Source organism: Salvelinus namaycush, chromosome 9 (assembly GCF_016432855.1).
Source record: "Salvelinus namaycush isolate Seneca chromosome 9, SaNama_1.0, whole genome shotgun sequence".
In the NCBI taxonomy this organism is placed as follows: domain Eukaryota; kingdom Metazoa; phylum Chordata; class Actinopteri; order Salmoniformes; family Salmonidae; genus Salvelinus; species Salvelinus namaycush.
This window is the reverse complement of record NC_052315.1, coordinates 54,282,840-54,301,873: the sequence shown is the minus strand read 5'-3', so window position 1 is coordinate 54,301,873 and position 19,034 is coordinate 54,282,840. Positions and strand designations below refer to the sequence as shown.

At 41.8% G+C, this 19,034-nt stretch overlaps 1 protein-coding gene across 3 annotated transcripts in view; it reads left to right on the top strand.

Moving 5' to 3' along the window:
* LOC120054202 (activating molecule in BECN1-regulated autophagy protein 1-like) overlaps nt 1–18,222 on the top strand; it is a 39,010-nt gene extending 20,788 nt beyond the window's left edge. For 2 of the 3 annotated variants that reach the window (XM_039001658.1, XM_039001660.1), the window contains 5 exons: nt 6,824–6,963; nt 7,343–7,453; nt 7,697–7,890; nt 8,139–8,273; nt 12,520–18,222. In XM_039001658.1, the coding sequence (XP_038857586.1) occupies nt 6,824–6,963; nt 7,343–7,453; nt 7,697–7,890; nt 8,139–8,273; nt 12,520–13,142 (1,203 nt within the window). In that variant the 3' untranslated portion in view covers nt 13,143–18,222. The remainder of the gene's footprint in view (nt 1–6,823; nt 6,964–7,342; nt 7,454–7,696; nt 7,891–8,138; nt 8,274–12,519) is intronic. The other variant, XM_039001659.1, reaches the window with a different exon arrangement.
* The last annotated feature ends 812 nt before the right edge of the window (nt 18,223–19,034 follow it).

Below are 19,034 nucleotides of genomic sequence, written 5' to 3'. Positions count from 1 at the left end.
GTGCTCAACATCTGTGGGAACTCCTTCAAGACTGTTGGAAAAGCATTCCAGGTGAAGCTGGTTGAGAGAATGCGTGGTTGAGAGAATGCGAGGCAATGCGAGTGTGAAACATGCTGACCACCGCTCGCGGTGTTATTCAATCATCGCAGTGCTATTCAATCATTGCACCCACACTGCTCACGCGCCTCAGCGAGCATCTGCGTGGCCAGGCGCTAAAATACAAGGTTCTATTTGTGACGCTCAATGCGCTGCAAGTCCGGCCTTTCCCTTCTCCTCATTGGTTTTTAGGAGCATATGCCCACGTGGGTGATTGAAAGATGAACTGACGTCCACACTCCAGTCGGTTGTAGTAATGCACCGTAAAGTTGGTTGCCAACCGCCATATAAAGTTCAAAGAAGTAAAAAAGAAGCCGGAGGAAGGAGGACAAATGACGAGAAAGGAATTCAGTTTACAGTTTTATCTGTGGATTAATTGTCGGAGTAGATGACCTTGTGCATTTCAGGTAAAATAACAACCCAACGTTTATATCCCAGGACAAATTAGCTAGCAACGGCAAGCTACCTAGCTAAATTGCCATAAATGTTTAATGCTTTTCGACTTGTTCCCAAATTAATATAATTGGTTCAGAATTTGTTTTGATATTTCAACCTGCGTGTCCTGAACGTGTCTGGTGTGGGGGTACAAAATCAACATGCGCGCGATGGCACACTCAGGCGCACGCGCGCGTCTGGTTTGGGTCAGCATGTAAAGCTGTCATCGAGGCAAAGGGTGGCTACTTTGAAGAATCTCAAATATTAAATATATTTTGATTTGTTCAACACTTTTTGGGATACTACATGATTCCATGTGTTATTTCATAGTTTTGATGTCTTCACTATTATTCTGCAATGTAGAAAATAGTACAAATTAAGAAAAACCCTTGAATGAGTACGTGTGTCCAAACTTTTGACTGGTACTGTAGATCCTGAGCGATATATCGGTTCACTTATATTATTGGCCGATGTTGACCTTTTAAATTTTATATTTGTATTGGCCGATAATTTCTCCGATATTCAATAAATAGGATGAAAAAAGGGAATCTCATGCTTATCTAAACACTTGCAGCCATTTTCATGATGTTTCACAATGTAAGAAGTCAACATTTGAAGCATATTTCTTGGATAATTGCTGTTTTGGATGGCAATTTAGGTTTAAAGCTTATTTCAATCAATTCTACTCATTTGTGACCGACCGGCTCAAATCGGTCTTATCGAGCAACATTTTTACATTGGATAAAAGTAAAGACTCAGAGCTACAAAATGGTATATCTTACACTGCATTTGAGGAACACTGGGAAAGTAATTCTTCTTTAAAAGTTGATAAACTTGTAAACAAATTTTTGAGAAAAGTGCCTTTGAATGTTTTGGTACCTACTGGAGAGCACTCCTTTGTCAACACCCATTCAGCATTGTTCACACCCTCTTAAGCCAGCCCCTCCCATCTCTTTAAGGATTCACATGTGAGGTCATGTGCTAAACAGTGAGTAGTATAGTAAAGATTAAAAGTAGCAGCCTACATTAAGGGAAAATTCCTGGTAAACAGAAAGTGTTCAGATAAAAAATATTTTATAAATATTAGATGACGCTTACCCAGACACACTTGTCTAAATTGATTGGTCATGTGAAAGAAATGCTATAATTGCCAGCCACATCTGGTGGAAAAAGTACTACATTGTAAAGATAGAAAATGACTGAAGTAAAAATAAAAGTCACCCAGTAAAATACTACTTGAGTAAAAGTCAACGTATTTGGTTTTAAAAATACTTAAGTGTCAAAAGTAAATGGAATTGCTAAAATGTAGTTAAGTATCAAAAGTTAAAGTATAAATCATTTCAAATTCCTTATATTAAGCAAAACAGACGGCACAATTTTATTTTTTATTGACGGATAGCCAGGGGCACACTCCAACACTCAGACAATTTACGAACAAAGCATTTGTGTTTAGTGATGCAGATCAGATGCAGTAGGGATGACCAGGGATATTCTCTTGATAAGTGTGTGAATTGGACAATTTTCCTGTCAAAATGTAACGAGTACTTTTGGGTGTCAGGGAAAATGTATGGAGTAAAAAGTTTTATTTTGAAATGTAGTGAAGTAAAAGTTGCCAAATATATAAATAGTAAAGTACAGATACCTCCAAAAAATACTTAAGTAGTAGTTGAAAGTATTTTTACTTAAGTACTTGACACAACTGGCCACATCTTTCAAAGTGGATGGGTCTTTACAGATGGTGTAAATGGTACAGCCAAATGGTTACTTGCATAGTAGCGATATCAGTAATAGATAGTGTCAATATAAATCAAATAATATACAGTATGTACAAGAACAATATCAATAACGATATCAGTGACAGATGAGGTAGTTATATGCCAACGATAAGGGGTAAAGTGGCTGAGCAGCAGGATAAAATAAAAAATAGTGGCAGCAACGTATTAGGAGAGAGTCATTCTTCGTCGCAAAACTCCCTGATCTTCTCAAAGTAAGTTTGTCTAGCTGTGTCCAGTCCAGGTGGTGCTTATACAGGCAGACCATCTATGGGAGGAAGGATGTCAGCGTTGCGCAGCAGCTGAAACCTGGTCCCGACAGTCTGAACACGCCTTGGCGACAACACCAGGCTCCAGAGCATCAAAGCTGTAAAACAGGAAAAAAACTAAAGAAATGTAGAAGACATTATGACATCAAGGGAGGAACTCTGCCTAGATGGCCAGCATCCCGGAGCCGCCTCTTCACTGTTGACGTTGAGACTGGTGTTTTGTGGGTACTATTTAATGAAGCTGCCAGTTGAGGACTTGTGAGGCGTCTGTTTCTCAAACTAGATTTTGTTACGTCATGGAGTTTTTCTAAATTTGGTGAGGAAAATGTTTAATTCAATCTACACACAATACCCCATAATGACAAAGCAAAAACGTTTTTTTAGACATTTTTGCAAATGTATTAAAAATAAAGAAACTTATTTATGTAATTATTCAGACCCTTTGCTATGAGACTTGTAATAGAGCTCAGGTGCATCCTGATTCCATTTATCATCCTTGTGATGTTTCTACAACTTGATTGATGTCCACCTATGGTAAATTCAATTGTTTGGACTTGATTTGGAAAGGCACACACCTGTCTATATAAGGTCCCACAGTTGACAGTGCATGTCAGAGCAGAAACCAAGCCATGAGGTTGAAGGAATTATCCGCAGAGCTCTGAGACAGGATTGTGTTGAGGCACAGATCTGGGGAAGGGTACCAAAACATTTCTGCAGCATTGATGGTCCCCAAGAACACATTGGCCTCCATCATTATTAAATGGAAGAAGTTTGGAACCACCAAGACTCTTCCTAGAGCTGGCCGCCCGGCCAAACTGAGCAATCGGGGGAGAAGGGCCTTGGTCAGGGAGGTAAAAGGCACATGACAGCCCACTTGGAGTTTGCAAAAAGCACCTAAAGGACTCTTAGACCATGAGCGGTACTCTGGTCTGATGAAACCAACATTGATCTCTTTGGCCTGAAGGAAACCTGGCACCATCCCTACGGTGAAGCATGGTGGTGGCAGCATCATACTGTGGGGATGTTTTTCAGCAGCAGGGACTGGGAGACTAGTCAGGATCGAGGGAAAGATGAATGAAGCAAAGTACAGAGAGATGCTTGATGATAACCTGCTAGAAGGTTCACATTGCAACAGGAAAATGACCTGTTGCACACAGCCAAGACAATGCAGGATTGGCTTCGGCACAAGTCTGTGAATGTCCTTGAGTGGCCCAGCCAGATCCCGATCAAACATCTCTGGAGAGACCTGAAAATAGCTGTGCAGCGACACTCCCAATCCAAACTGACAGAGCTTGAGAGGATCTGCAGAGAAGAAAGAATGGGCGAAAATCTCCAAATACAGGTGTTCCAACTATGTAGTGTCATACATAAAGCTATTGCGGTGACCGTATTACTGCCACACCGCTGGTCACGAGTCATGAAGGCAGTCAAGTTCCACGTGACCGTTCAGTCACAGTAGTTAGGCTTTTCCAAGCTCCGATGCTGCTGATGGACATTAGTAGCCTACCAAACTTGCTTACTGCCTGGTACTCAACACTCTATTGTCACGCTAATCACTCTGACATCAATGCAAATGTATTTGAAAATCTAATCAAACACTTCATGAGAGCCCATTAGCTTATGTTGCGCAACATTTCTCTAGGCTATGCAATTGCGCGAGAAAACAGAGTGATGGCCTCTACTAAAAGAGGAGGGTCCCATCAGCTTTCTATTAGGCTTGGCCTATTATACTTATTTCTTAACTTTCCTAATATTAAGCACATTGCTTCTCTTTACAACAGGAGTATAGCATACCTGGCTGGGATCAAAATGAACCACAGGAAAAGCGTCCTCCATTCGCTATTTAAGTGCATAGATTACATGTTTTTTCCCCGCTAAATTAAAACAAATTTCTCACATAAACTAAATAATATATGTAAAGACAAAATTAATCAATAGTAGTCTGATGGGTGAAAATATTACCCTATCACTTCTAAATGATATATTATCACTTGTGAGGGATGCCCAGCATAAGAAACTGCCTTTCTTTTGAAACTTTTTTTAGTGTTTTGATAAGGTTTGTATCACAACTTAAGTGGCAAAATAACTTATTAAAATGAAGCACATTCATCTGTTTTACAATGGGTTTTGAGCCTAACTGGCATACATAAGCTCTGCGTGAGTTTCAAGTTTGGGAAGATAATTTTCATCGTAGAACTGCACCTTTATAATAAAAGCATTACATGCATAATTGCATTTGCTGTCACTTTTGACAATGATATTTTCCCGCTAATGGAACATTAACGCTTATAGCCTACTGCCATGTGGGCATTGCTGTGCTTATAATGTGAAGAAATAGCCTAATCGTTTTTCAACATTTTAAGCTAAACGTTCTGATCTGTTGCGTCAGCCACATTGCATAAAAATAATTTATGCTAGTGGTTGTATTAATTGTGTATCTATTGCACCCCACAACTGTTTGGAATATGTATTTCTCGCACAGAATAGACTAGGTTAACTTAACTATGGAGGATAGTAGATTGACATAGGCTAGTGCTTTTGCTGTTTGTTAGGCCTACTCATCTTGTTGGCTGACAAAGTAAATGTGGACAGTTTTCCAGTAACTTCAATATGCACCTTGGAATTGGATAAGGACGTGCGCGGTTGCGTCTCCGATGTGTCTGTCTTCACTTGTAGCCTGTGAGAAAGACTCGATCATGTGATGGAGAGCCATGGGAGTGAGAGGTGCTTCGGAGCGTGCACCACTCAGTGAGAAGGGCACAATGCAGCACCCCTGGCCAAGAGCGCAACAGCCACTGGACGCAAAAGGCATACTTTTTTTTAGGATGCATTACGGCCACACAAAGAGGATGCCGCCGTGAAATTCAATCCATTATCAAGTGCTTGTCAAATTGTGAATGCAAGACTGATGAAGTGTGTACAGCAGAGCTCATGCCTTTCAAGATACTTTTTTCAAATTATCATTAATCGCATCTTGCAACCTTACAATGTATTAGAAATCAAAACATATAACCCAACATTTGTACAACAACTAAAGTTACATTAATAACTCTAAATGAAGCATATAGGAGTAACTTTTTCTTTGTTAACCGCACTCCCTCAAATAGTTTGGAGAAGTAGTTATATTTTATTCAGCTTTGATCAATTGTATTCTTTGGACGGCAAGTAGCCTAGTGGTTAGAGCGTTGGACTAGTAACCGAAAGGTTGCAAGATCGAATCCCCGAGTTGACAAAGTAAAAATCTGTTGTTTTTGCGGGGGGGACCCCGCGCCCCCTCTGCTGACAGGGTACGCCCCACAGTTTGGGAACCACTGGTGTATAGAATCATTGTACCATCCAAACCGCTATGAAATATATTTTCCATTACCAAAAATATTGTATTTTCAGCTGTTTGAAGCTGGAGTACAAAATGGAAAGTAAAAGACGGCAAAACTAAACTTAAGATCGGGAAGAGAAGGAATAGCGCACATAGAACAGATCTACCCCTTCTTAGACTTGCTTTCAATGAGAATGACAGATCTATAACTCACATTTCTATGTGAATTTGGTCAGTCCCCCAAAAAGTTACATATTGCCGCTTGAAGTACCCATTATTTCCCATAGAACTGTCTCAAATCCGACCAATAACAATCATATTCCACCTATTCACTAGTGATGGTGGAACAAATCCATACAGTTACATATCAGGATATTGTTTTGGTTGATGTTTCGTTTTGGCAATATCGCAATATTATTTTTGCTCTAGTTGGCTGTACCTGCACCAAAAGTATCTTGTTCTCCATCTTCTTTTTAAATAGGGAGCCAATTTTGTTTTCTCATGGCTCTCTCTTGTCCCTCTGCAGCAGACATATGGTGAGCAATATGTTTAGCCTATGGAATCGCAGTACAGTCACAGTATTGAATCGCAATACATATAGAATTGTGAGAATCGCAAAAATATCAAATCGGCACCTAAGTATTGTGATCATATCGTGAGGTCGATCCCTGGCAATTCCCAGCCCTACTATTCACTGTAGAAGCACCATAAAACTACTGATACATTTTTCAATGGCTTTTAAATGACTGACATTATAAATCCATTCAATTATTCGAAACCAGCATGAAAAGGTTAGATCAAATGGAGCATAGACATTTTATTTGCTTTTTTTTTTTTTTTTTTCTCCAATGACCCCTTGCTTTCCAGTAAGACATAATCTGTTCTTGACTTGTTCGCTTGTTGATGTTTGTTTGTGTTCTCTATTTGTTCCTTAGATGGTGTTTAATGTGGTGTACCCCATGGCTCCGGACCAGCGGCGGCACGTCAGCATCAATTCAGCCAGATGGCTTCCAGACCCGGGGATGGGCCTGGCCTACGGGACCAACAAAGGGGACTTGGTCATCTGCAGGCCCGTGTGAGTAGTGTTCCTGTCTGTCCATTGTAACGCTTATACCTGATAGACTGGACCCTATCGGGACGGTGCATGAGTGAATTGTTTGCTTTGTTGTCATCAATATACACTTTGTGTGCAAAGGTGTATTCCCGGTATCTTGAGTTCAGGGCAGTCCTTACCACCACCTCCAACGCTGACGTCATTTGGATTAATTTGGTCTCTGATTTTATTATTCTAATAGCCAGTAGAAACAGGAACCCTCCAGATTGGAGAGGGTCAATTATTTGTCTGTAATGAGGTCATTGTCTGTGATGATTACATTAAGGAATCTCTCCTCATTAGAGAGATCTGATTATGACGACATCGTCTGTGCCAATGAATAATGCTGTCTGTTCTCCAGGTTGTACCGGAGTGACGGAGAGAGCCCGGCTGAAGCGAGCACCGAGCCCATATTCACAGTCAACAACAGCGGTGGTGGAACCAGCAGGACCCGCGGTACAGATAGACCAGGGTGAGGAGTCTAGGACCAAAGAGATGTTGTCACCTCTTTCTCTTACATGTCCTCTCTGGCCTGCTCACTGTGTTCACTGAACTGTGTCAAATTCCAGAAACTTTCCCAAAATTCCAGAAATCCTTCAACTTAAAAAATGTGGGATTTTGGTGAAGTTTCTGGAATTTGCAACTCTAAACTGTGTAATGAGTATCCATCCATCAGGTCATATCAATCTTCTCTGTGGTGTTTGCCCACTCCAAGGGCCCCCAGTCGCTCCAGCTGGAGACTTGACAGAGACATGGGTCTGATGAACGCCATTGGCCTCCAGCCCCGACACCCCGCCCCCTCGGTGACCTCACAGGGCACTCAGACGCACATGGTGCAGCTGCAGAACGCCGAGACGCAGACAGAGATGGACCTCTACGGGCCCAGCACCTCCCACGCTGCTGCTTATGGTAGGAGGAGACTTCATTGTTTCCCTGTGTGAAAACAAAACACTGAGATCCAATCAGACCCATGCTCAATGACACATTGCCTTTTAATTAATATTCAGCAGTACAATTATTATTTAGTATTTTACACAGATGTTAACCATCAACACATTTCTGTCCCATCTAATTTACTGTGCAGTTTAGTGTTGCAATTTTGTTTTGTTGAGGAAATGTTAGTGTATCAATTATTTCTCTCTCACTACTAATCTCAGTAGAAGCCCGTCAAGAGGTCCCGTCCACAAGCCGTGAGACCCAGGGAGGTCTGGAGCAGCCACAAACCAGGCGGACCGAGGCCAGTACCATGGGGGACTCTTCAACAGAAGCCGGCACCTCCACAGCCAACACCGGTAATCCTCCCAGTCCCACCTACTACTCTCCCTTTTAGAATGCCTAAAGACCCCTCTTGTTGTACGTTCTTACATGGTTTTAAAGCAGTCTTTCCCCTAGTTATATCTTCAGACAGGGTGGCATCAAAAATCAATTGAAGGGTAGGAGAAATGCTTTTACAGCTGGTATAAGTATTCACCCCCCTTGAAATTCTATTACATTTTAATCCCACTTTGTAAATCTATTTGTCATTTTTTGTCAACAGTCTACACAAAATGTTCTGTAATGTCAAAGCGGAAGAAACGTTTTTTTTTTTTTTAAAGATTTATAGATTTGACTTTTTCCACATATTTCCCACACCCCATAATGACAAAGCAAAAACAGATTTTTTAAAGACATTTTTGCAAATGTATTAAGAATAAAAACAAGGACATTCACAGACTTGTGCCGAAGCTACTCCTGCATTGTCTTGGCTGTGCTTAGGGTCGTTATCCTGTTGGAAGGTGAACCTTCGCCCCAGTCTGAGGTCCTGAGCGCTCTGGAGCAGGTTTTAATCTAGGATCTCTCTGTACTTTGCTCCGTTCATCTTCCCCTCGATCCTGACTAGTCTCCCAGTCCCTGCCACTGAAAAAATCCCCACAGCATGATGCTGCCACCACCTTGCTTCACCGTAGGGATAGTGCCAGGTTCCCTCCAGACGTGACGTTTGGTTTCATTAGACCAGAGAATCTTGTTTCTCATGGTCTGTCCTTTAGGTGCTTTTTTGGCAAACTCCAAGTGGGCTGTCATGTTCCTTTTTACTGATTAGTGGCTTCCGTCTGGCCACTTTACCATAAAGGCCTGATTGTTGGAATGCTGCAGAGATGGTTGTCCTTCTGGAAGGTTCTCCAATCTCTGGAGCTCTGTCAGAGTAACCATCGGGTTCTTGGTCAAATGGGCGTCCTAGGGAAAAACGGAGAACACCCTTATTTTCTCAACTTTCCATAGAGGGGGTCATAGTGTGTAGCCCAAACCGTTCTGACGCTACAGAAGAAGTTGGCAGAGGAGGCTGTACCAACTTCAGACGAGTCTTGTGAGGCTTGTAAGTGTGTCCTAGAGCAAAACGGAGAACAGAGAGTCTCCGCTTTCAATAGAGTTGTTTGTCGGGCAATCCATTCGGATGCTACAGGCGTTTTCGTGAGTAGACCGAATTTAGGGATATCTCATGGTCTGACAAACAACTCTAGCTCTGCCACCTTTCATAGCAGATGTGGAAGGGCGATATTGGCGGATGCGGTGGATTGAGACGCAACCCATGCAACAAAACATCTCTCGCTTAAACAGACTGATTTTGATGGGGATTTTTTTATGTTAATTAGATTTATGCGGGGGCGCGACCATTGTAGTCCAAGGGTTCAAGCAGATTTAAGTTAAAACTGTAACTTGGCCACTCAGGAACATTCACTGTCTTCTTGGTAAGCAACTCCAGTGTAGATTTGATTGTTGTCCTGCTGAAAGGTGAATTCCTCTCCCAGTGTCTGGTGTAAAGCAGACTGAAGGTTTTTCTGTGGGATTTTGTCTGTGCTTAGCTCCGTCAGTTTCTTTTTATCCTGAAAAACTTTGCCGATATCAGGCGTACCCATACCATGATGCAGCCACCACCATACTTGAAAATAAGGAGGCAGTTACTCAGTGATGTGTTGTGTTGGATTTTCCTCAAACATAAGGCCTTGCATTTAGGTCAAAAACTGTATTCCTTTGCTGTGTTTTTTTGCAGTATTACTTTAGAATCAGTGATACATTTGAAGTAATATGTGATAATTTTGGTATAAAACATAAATTAGATTACATCATATGTGATAACGCTGCAAGTATGAAAAAGCCCTTCACAGTTTGTTTCCCTAAAGCAAGCAATGATCATGATGATGATGATGATTTGGATAACCCCAGCCTATGGGAAGAATTTGGTGAAGAGTGCAATGCTGATGTTGAAGCTATCCAAACCAACTGCAGGCAACAGATCTTACATTGCTTTGCCCATTCATTACAACTGGTGATTAGAGATGGACTAAAGGAAACAAAAATGATACACAGTATGATGGCTAAGATAACTAAACGTTGCAGCTTACTACATACTACCTGTGGTCTGAAAGAAGCATTTGAAGCTGAGTTTGGAGTCAATAGTAGTGTCCCTGCTGCTGTGTCTACCAGATGGAATTCTATCGTCCGGCTTGTTAAAGCAGTCACCAATCGGAATCAACAAAGTCTCAATACTCTACTTGAGGCCCAAGAACACAAGGAGCTCTGCTTATCACCAAGGGAATGGTGCCAGCTATTGGAGCCTTTTGTCCAGGCCACCAACCTTACTCAGGGGGAGAATGTGGTGACTCTCAGTGCTGCCCTTCCTTGTGTACTGTCACTCAACTATCATCTGCAAAGTATACTGAGCACAAGTCGTCACCTAGTCAGTCTAGTAAAAGCATTGCAGCAGTCACTCAAACGCCGATTCCAGGAGGTGTTTGTGAATGTCAGAATGCAGCACTCTGATTAACAGGCAACAAAACTTCCATTTGGTGACAATGCATACATAATGGCTGCACAGCTGGACCCATCTTTCTGCCTGTTCTGGCTTGATCATGATGTCCTCATTCCACATGAAGATAAAGCTGAATTGAAGGAGAGTCTGATTGGTAGGTACAATGTCACCATGTCACTTGCATTCAAATAATAATGATTTTTTCTTTCATGTATAATATATACTGTTATTTTCTCGATCATATACATAATTTAATGACATTTTTTCAGACCTTGTTTTGGCTGAGGCACGGAAAGTCACCGTTACGGAGAGCAGTAGTGGAGAAGAAGAACAGCCACCTGCCAAAACCTCCAGAATGTTCTCTGGCTACCGCAACAAGCAACAAGAAAGGAGACATAAAATAATCTGTCAGAGCAGAGATTATTCGCTACATTCAAGTATCTTCTGTAGAAAATGAAGTTGATTGCTTGGATTTTTGGAGAATCCATGCAAAAGTCTTTCGAAGGCTCAAGCAGGTAGCAATGACAGCGTTGGCTGTGCCTGCCACCAGTGTCCCAGTGGGGAGAGTTTTTAGTCATGCGCCCTCATCGTGCCGGGGTCAGTGCAAGAACGCTGACAAACTTGACCTTTCTGAAATGTAACCTGCCTGCAACAGAAATGTTCTCTGTCTTAGGGCACAGGATGTCATTTGCTACTTTTTACAGGAAATTGTATTTCTGCTAAGTGTCCAGGTCACTAAGTATATTTTAGGGATAAAGGTAATTACTTTTAATGTATAGGACACTTTAGTAGTGCAGTTGTTGAACAGTTGTCAGTCATTTTGGTTTACATTCATATTTGTTATTTATCTTCCCTCACCTACAGATTTTCTGTTTGTGTGACACAATGAAGTGAAATATAGACAAAATGTCTGCCACAAAATACCATGCACTTTAAAATGTTATGTTTGATTTTTTTTCATATCTGGAACAATTACTTTTATTAATGTAAACTGTCTACATTTTAAAAGGAAATGTATTTTGATTTAAATAGTGTCTGATGTGCTTTCTTTCATACAAGTATGGACTAATGACCAAGGGAGTCTCTTCAAAAATGTACAAGGTTTATAGACCTAACCCACAGCAGGCAGAAAGCCATTGCCAAAAGGGACTTGAGACTTGACTTATACTTGGCCCTAAAAGACTTGACTTGACTTGGACTCTACCTCAAAGACCTGTGAACGCCTCTGGACCTTACAGATGTATGTAAGACAGGGGTAGTCATTATTTCACACAGTGAGTCTACAACTTATGTGATTTGTTAAGCCACGTTTTACTCCTGAACTAATTTAGGCAACAAATATATTTTAGTACATTTCTATTAATTTCTTAAAATGTGTCGAATTTTCTTTTGGGTATTTTGTCTAGATCATGATAAAAAAAAACGAAAGAGTAAATATATTTCTTTCCCACTTTGGAAAAATACTGTGTATGGTCATTATGACAGCAAATGGTAAAATGCTCAAGAAGGGGGGGTTTAACTGTCGGTTTCGCAGAGGAGGGAATCAGTGAAAGGTATATCCTCCGTTATATGGGTAGAAGGCTGGACTGGGTCTCCTTTCGCTAAAAGGTCCAGTCATTAACTTCCTCCCCGGGGCCAATTAAGTTGCCATTACATGGTGTGGCAAGTCGCCAGTAAAAAATCTATCAGCAGCTTGAAAGAGTTCATTATCATCGCTCATATGATAATAAACTCCTCCCTCCTCTATCCAGGCGAGGCTCCAGAGTATGCCCCGGGAGAGGACGCCCTGGCGCGGATCCGCCGGCTCATCGCTGAGGGCGGCATGACGGCGGTGGTCCAGCGGGAGCAGAGCACCACCATGGCCTCCATGGGCGGCTTCGGCAACAACATTATCGTCAGCCATCGCATCCACCGCGGCTCCCAGACCCGGACCGGCGCCGCAGCCTGGCGGCCCAGCAACAGTGACCCCAACATGCCCGTCCCCGGCCACTCTACAGCCTCCATTTCCACCTCCTCCGCCTGCCCCCTCACTATCACCCAGCCACAGCCTTCCCAGACCTTGCATCTCAGCCTGGAGAACTCGTCCGCTCCCACAGAACCAGGCCCGGTGTGGGGGCTGCCCTTTGTCTCCCAACCACAACCCCCCAGCCTTGCTTCAGGTGCGGGGGCCGGGCTCTCAGTGGCCATGGACATCGACAACGTGTTTGAAGTAGCCAGCCGAATGGACAATTCTGAGCCAGGCCCCTCTTCCTCCCTGATCTTCTCCTCATCCTCCTCCTCTCGCAGGTCCTACCCTCCCAGCAGTGGCACAAACGGCAACGATAACAACAGCAGCAGCAGAGATAGTTACCCAGGTGACCCTTACAGCAGGTAGAGTGTGATTTGACCATTATTGCCCAGGAGTGGGAGAGAATCCCCCAGAGCAGACAGTGGGTGACTGATGCTAGTGACGATGCTTTGGGCCGAGAGAAGGTGTATCAGGAACCCTAATGGAACTCAGTGTGGCCCTGTCTAACAGGTGCGCTTCTCCTCAAAGCCTTATCTCACAATAAATGGGTTCTCAGACTCTGCAGAGTCTCCAGCCCCGAACAGAAGGGACATGAGGCCCCCCCCCCCCCCCATCAGCTTCAGTGGCATTGTGGCCCCCTCTGCATTGGTGTGCACTTACATTTGCACTTAAAATGGACCTTAGCTGTATGATCATTCCATGTCAGAAAGGGCTTTTACTTGAATTGTGAGTTTTTTTCAGTCCTCTTCGCATAGGCGTGACCGATAGACAAGGTTACTCCATTCAAAGTGCCATGTAAGGGTAATTATAAAGAACAACAAAAAAAACTGTATGATTTAAATTGACATGAAATAGTGTGTTTGCTATATTTTGAAGCCTCTTTTTTTTTGGGACCATGTTATCGGACGTGTATTTGTAATGTGATGATAATGCATAGAGGGGAAATAATCATATCGTTGTATGAATCATGATATGATGTGTGTGGCATGACTAAAGCCATGCCTTTCAAGAGAGAATCTGCAGCTGCCTGCTTTCATTATAGATCGACTATGTCAGAGGGGTCCCCACAAAAGGATCATGGTCATATTACCCATGAGTCCCCAAGTGTACAGCATCTGATTCGATGGTACAAGACTAAGCCCCTTATTGCTTCATGTTCAAACAGGATACAGTGGATTTATACAAACTGGTGGATGTGATGTTTCAATGTCTAGTCAATCATTTCTGACTGTATTGATACTGTAGTATTGTTCTACTGCATGTTTTCAATAATGCTGCGTCGTTTCTGAAGAAGAATGGGGACGCCATCGGTACAAAAGTATTGTGAAATATGGACAAATCGGCATTGAGGGAGGGAAAGAGTGTTGGGGGGAACTAACTCGCACACCTGTTTGGGGAGAGTTAGCCAGCTCTCTCGACAGGCTTGTGTCACGCTAAGAGGCAGCACTGTCATTCCTCTTCTGTTGCACTACAGTGACTGGGTTTGGTGCCAAGAGACGTGCAGTGAGGCCTGGGTCAGGACATCTTTACCATCTGGTCCCTGATCACCCATCCCACAAACATCCACCCCCCCCCCCCCCCCCCTAAATATGTGATGTACACCAAGACCTGACCCAGAGCCCCCTGTCGCCTGCACTCACCACTGGTGCTCCGGGGACACCGTGAGAGCCGAGAAGTTACCACTAGGATTCAGTGAAACAAACCTGACTGTTGACTTGTTACGCCCAGTGACCCTTCCCACAAAGACTCTGAGGAGGAGCGAGCAGGGGGCTAGCTGGATTGGCTCAGCTGTAGCTGTCTGTCGACAGGGGGAGGGTCTTCACTGAGCTTCTTTTCAGTTAAATCCGCAGCACAAACACACCCAGTGCTTAGGAAGCACTGAGGTGGAGCTGTTCCGTGTGTGTATGCTTGTCTCTGTGTATGCGTGTGCAGTTGTAAGTGTGTGTGTGGGGGTGGTGTATGTTTATTGGCTCCGCAAAATGTAGGCATTCTGCAGCGGAAAAACAGGAGAGCAAGTTTGCCTTTTGCCTATAACCGTGGGTGGGTGGGCCAGAAGGCTTGTATATGTAGCATCTCTTAGTCAAAGTTACTTTGCCCTGATGGTGTGGTTTGTCACTTGGGGTACGTCGGGGTGAGAGAGCTTTCGATTATAATCTCAATCAGCCCCGTGCTGAACCAGGAAATGGATCAAAAAAACAACTTGAATTATCGATTACCATTTAGATCGAGTTTTGTACTGTAATGTCTTCAGGGGTGTGCCTGGCCTATTGTGACAGGCAGAGTGTCCTTAGCATATCATTTCACTAAAGCCCCCCTGACCACGTCGGGTGCTTACAGACAAGAAAAATAAATGCCCTGCACAGTATAACTTTTATTTTTAAAAACCCATAATGCTTAGCTATTTACATTTGAATCGCTTTGTAGGGTTATTATATTGTTAGACCTCTGAGTAGAGAGAGAAAGAGTGAATGGAGCGAGTGCCCCGATTGGTTGTTTTTTGAGCTGTGCAGCGAGTCCTGAGTGTGACTCCAAGCAAGCTGTTTACTGCATGTGTGAAAACGGCTACAACTGTCTTGCCTGGCAGGTGAAAAAGAAACAAACTATCTGAATGGTCCTCCTGGCTTTACTTGATGAATGAAGATTTAAAAAACGGTTTGTGGGCTGTTCATGTGTCTGCTTTGTGTGAAAGAGCTCCGTCTCCCATATGTCCCTCACCCTGAATGATACACACACTGTAGGTCCACAACTACACTTTTAACAATGCAAATCAATGGTATACAAACTCTCACCTTATATTACAAAAACTTCTATATCAAACTATCAAGTTTGTTCACTTCTTTGGCTTTGACTTTTCTGTGATGTAATTAAAAAGAGATTTGTTGACATAAAGATGAAAAATGTAACAATTATGTTCTGTGAAGAGATGGCAATCTTATTGGTTCTTAATGGAAAGCTACAGCTACTGTAAATTGTGTACAGTTGCTATGACCTGCGGTATTGACCACCTTAAAGGCCCAAAGCAGCTGTTTTTATACCCGTTTCTAGGTAACAATTTTGTACCTTACTGTAATAGATTTCCATTAAAAAGGGCAAAAATAGCTTTATAGCAAAAAACTATTTCTCAAGCAAGAATTTTGCAAGGACTGTCTGGGAATGGTGGGAGGAGACAACTGAAAACCTGATGTTATTGGCAGAGAGGTTTGAAACTTTTTTTGTAATTGGTATATTGAAGCTGCAATATGTAACTTTTTGGGCAATCCAACTCAATTCACATAGAAATGTGAGTTATAGATCAGTCTTTCTCATTTAAAGCAAGTCTACGAAGCGGTATATCTGTTCTATGTGTTCTATTTCTATGCTTCCTGGGTCTTTTACTTTTGGTTTTGTACACCAGCTTCAAACAGATGAAAATACAATATTTCTGCTTATTGAAAATATATTTTACAGTGGTTTATATGGTACAATGATTCTCTACACTATGCATTGCTTGTTTTTTCACATACATTGATATGGCAAACTATTAGAATTTTTCAACCAGGAAATGGCACAGCGATTTCTGCATCTTGCACCTTTAACCAATTTACTGCATGGCGATGTCACCATTGAAAGTCGAAATTCCCGCCCATGCAAACCTGCTCATTAGAAGGTCCTGTGTAGATTGTGTTTTCAACCAGCAACTATCAAGAAATAACACTGATACATTTTTTTATATATATACTTTTCCGGTGTTAGTTTTACTATATGATACAAAACACAGGAAAAATATAATTTTGACGGCACTGGGTCTTAAAGTAACCAAATGTCATCTATACGGTTATTGTATGCGTTACCAGCAGTGAACAAATCCTATTCTTAAGCTGAAATATAATTGGTTTTCTACATATATGCAAATAACAGTGGTTTGAGTTCTGTGGAATGGAAGAAATAAACGGTATTTAACATAGTGGTAGTATAAACGAATTGGATACATGACACTGCATTTAGACACTAATGCTTTGTCAAACAAATCATACTCCAGACTCCCAATATTACATAGGTGTTTTTGAATGTTTAGTATAAGTTGGGAATATTGCAGATTCATCTTAACAAGTGGAGTTGTCCCTCTGTACTTACTTGTGTTTGGCAGGTAATTCATTTAATTAATAGAGATCCAAGAATGGATCCTTGTGGAACACCACGTTTGATCTCAAGAGGGGGGAGTTTATTCCTTTTAAAGTGACAGGTATGCATTCTTCCTTTTCCTTTTAAGAATGCAGATAATGGTCCCCATGTACTTATTTGGTTTTATATTATGAATGTCATGTTTTACACTCCATATTCTTTGTTACGGCACTTGTGGGGACACCTGTGGTATGCGGTATGTGTGAAACATACAGATACAACACACAGTTTTGCACACTGGTACAATATATTTTGCTTGACAGTGATCACAGCATTGTCCCAATCATGTTTAATGTCATCCTTGGTTTTTATGAATTTATATCTTTCACTACTTTGCCCCTTTAGGGCCACCACATTTCACAGTCTGAGCTGTTTATGAGCCTTATTTTGTTGTGATATTTTTTAAACCATGTGAGGCAGAGTCTTTGGCAAAACGGTTTAGTTCATTTGAGGGAGAGCGGTAGAGGTTTTGCTCAGTGCCTGTATGGTTCACACTAGTTACTGCCACTACTTATTCTAAATCTACTAAAACTCTTGGCGCTAGTATGTGGCCAAACAGTCACTTGTTGATTATACTAATCAATTACAAATGATTGGTCTTGTTGCTTCCTTTGTTAGTGTACAATAGTCTCTGGTCTAGCCTCATGCTATTCTTCCTATGCTTGGAAGGTTGATTTTCTATAGATTTGAATGTAGTGGATTTTTTGCCCGACACATTTCTGTTATAAATTACACCTGTGGTGCTTCAGTCAGCTACTTGTTCAACTGCTTTCACAGAAGACCTATGCTGCATATTAAAACGAGGAACAAACTAGGGCTGTTTGAAAAAGCAGTATCACACATGACTTCAGTATGAAACTGTCCAGGGGGCTAATGTGTAGGGTGTGTTGCTGTGTCACAATACTTTAAAAACATACTTTCCTTATCCTCTTTCATGACCACTGACCAGTGAAAGGACTCAATAGGTTTTCACTATACTGCTGTGCTCTCATCTATCGAGTCCTCGGGTCAGTAGTGGTGAAGAAAAGGATACCAGGTAAGGTATTTACAGTATGTGTATGACTTGGGATATAGTCTTGACTGCTATGTCTCTTCCCCCTAAACTGTTATCAACGGTCTCACATGTTTTAGAGTGCTGATGTGATGAAGATTTTCTGTTCTTTTAAGATAAATTAAGATTATAGAAAAAAATCCAACAAGTTCTATATCATTTATAGGAACACCAAAGATCCTATGTAATGTTGATGATGAAAAAAGGCAAATAAACAATAAGAAACTTCACAAAGGTGTTGTTATTAAGGGGTTGTGATACTTGGTTTGTACCATTTCACGGATCTATAGATTGAGTTTATTAGTAATTATACAACGGGTGGGTCTAATCCTGAATGCTGATTGGTTAAAACCGCATTTCAGCCTGTGTCTATTCCACAAATTGCCACCGGCTAAATCTAACTGACTGCAATCCACTGTCTCATCAGCCCAGCCAATTTAGAAACTTGATTTCCACTATAAAAAGCATCTAGACATTATCTAATTTATTTTAGACTAACGTTTAGTTTTCAACAGCGGAGATTTGTATAAACCTTGCTGTCTGTGTCTCCGACATTTGCAACATTGTTTCAATATTCCTCCTGCTGTCCCATGGTAATGAACGTGTCGGGACGAGACAGACAGGCAGGCAGCGTTTCTCAACCTGTCGAAATCATGAATCAGCTGGCATCATTTTTATGGATATATACAAAAGAATGTCAATTGAAAAAAGGTCAAACGACACGCAGCTAATTTGCAGTCTTTTCAGCTTCAGTTTGAAGTGATTGTGTGTTGTTGGCTAGCTCCTCTGAACAACAGTGTCCTGACGAGTGAGCACATTTAGAACGAATGAATGACTGGGTCACGTCCATAGATACAGAACAAAAAGACTGAACGTCTGGGTCAACCCTATGTTTGTGTTGGGACTATATCTTGTGGAAGGATGAAATAGTATGAATAAATGAATCAAAATAATGTTTTTAATGAAAATATTCAAATAATGATTGACATATGTGGGTAACCCGTTATATAAACGTGATAATGTCCTCGAAGACGGTTTTTGGAGGA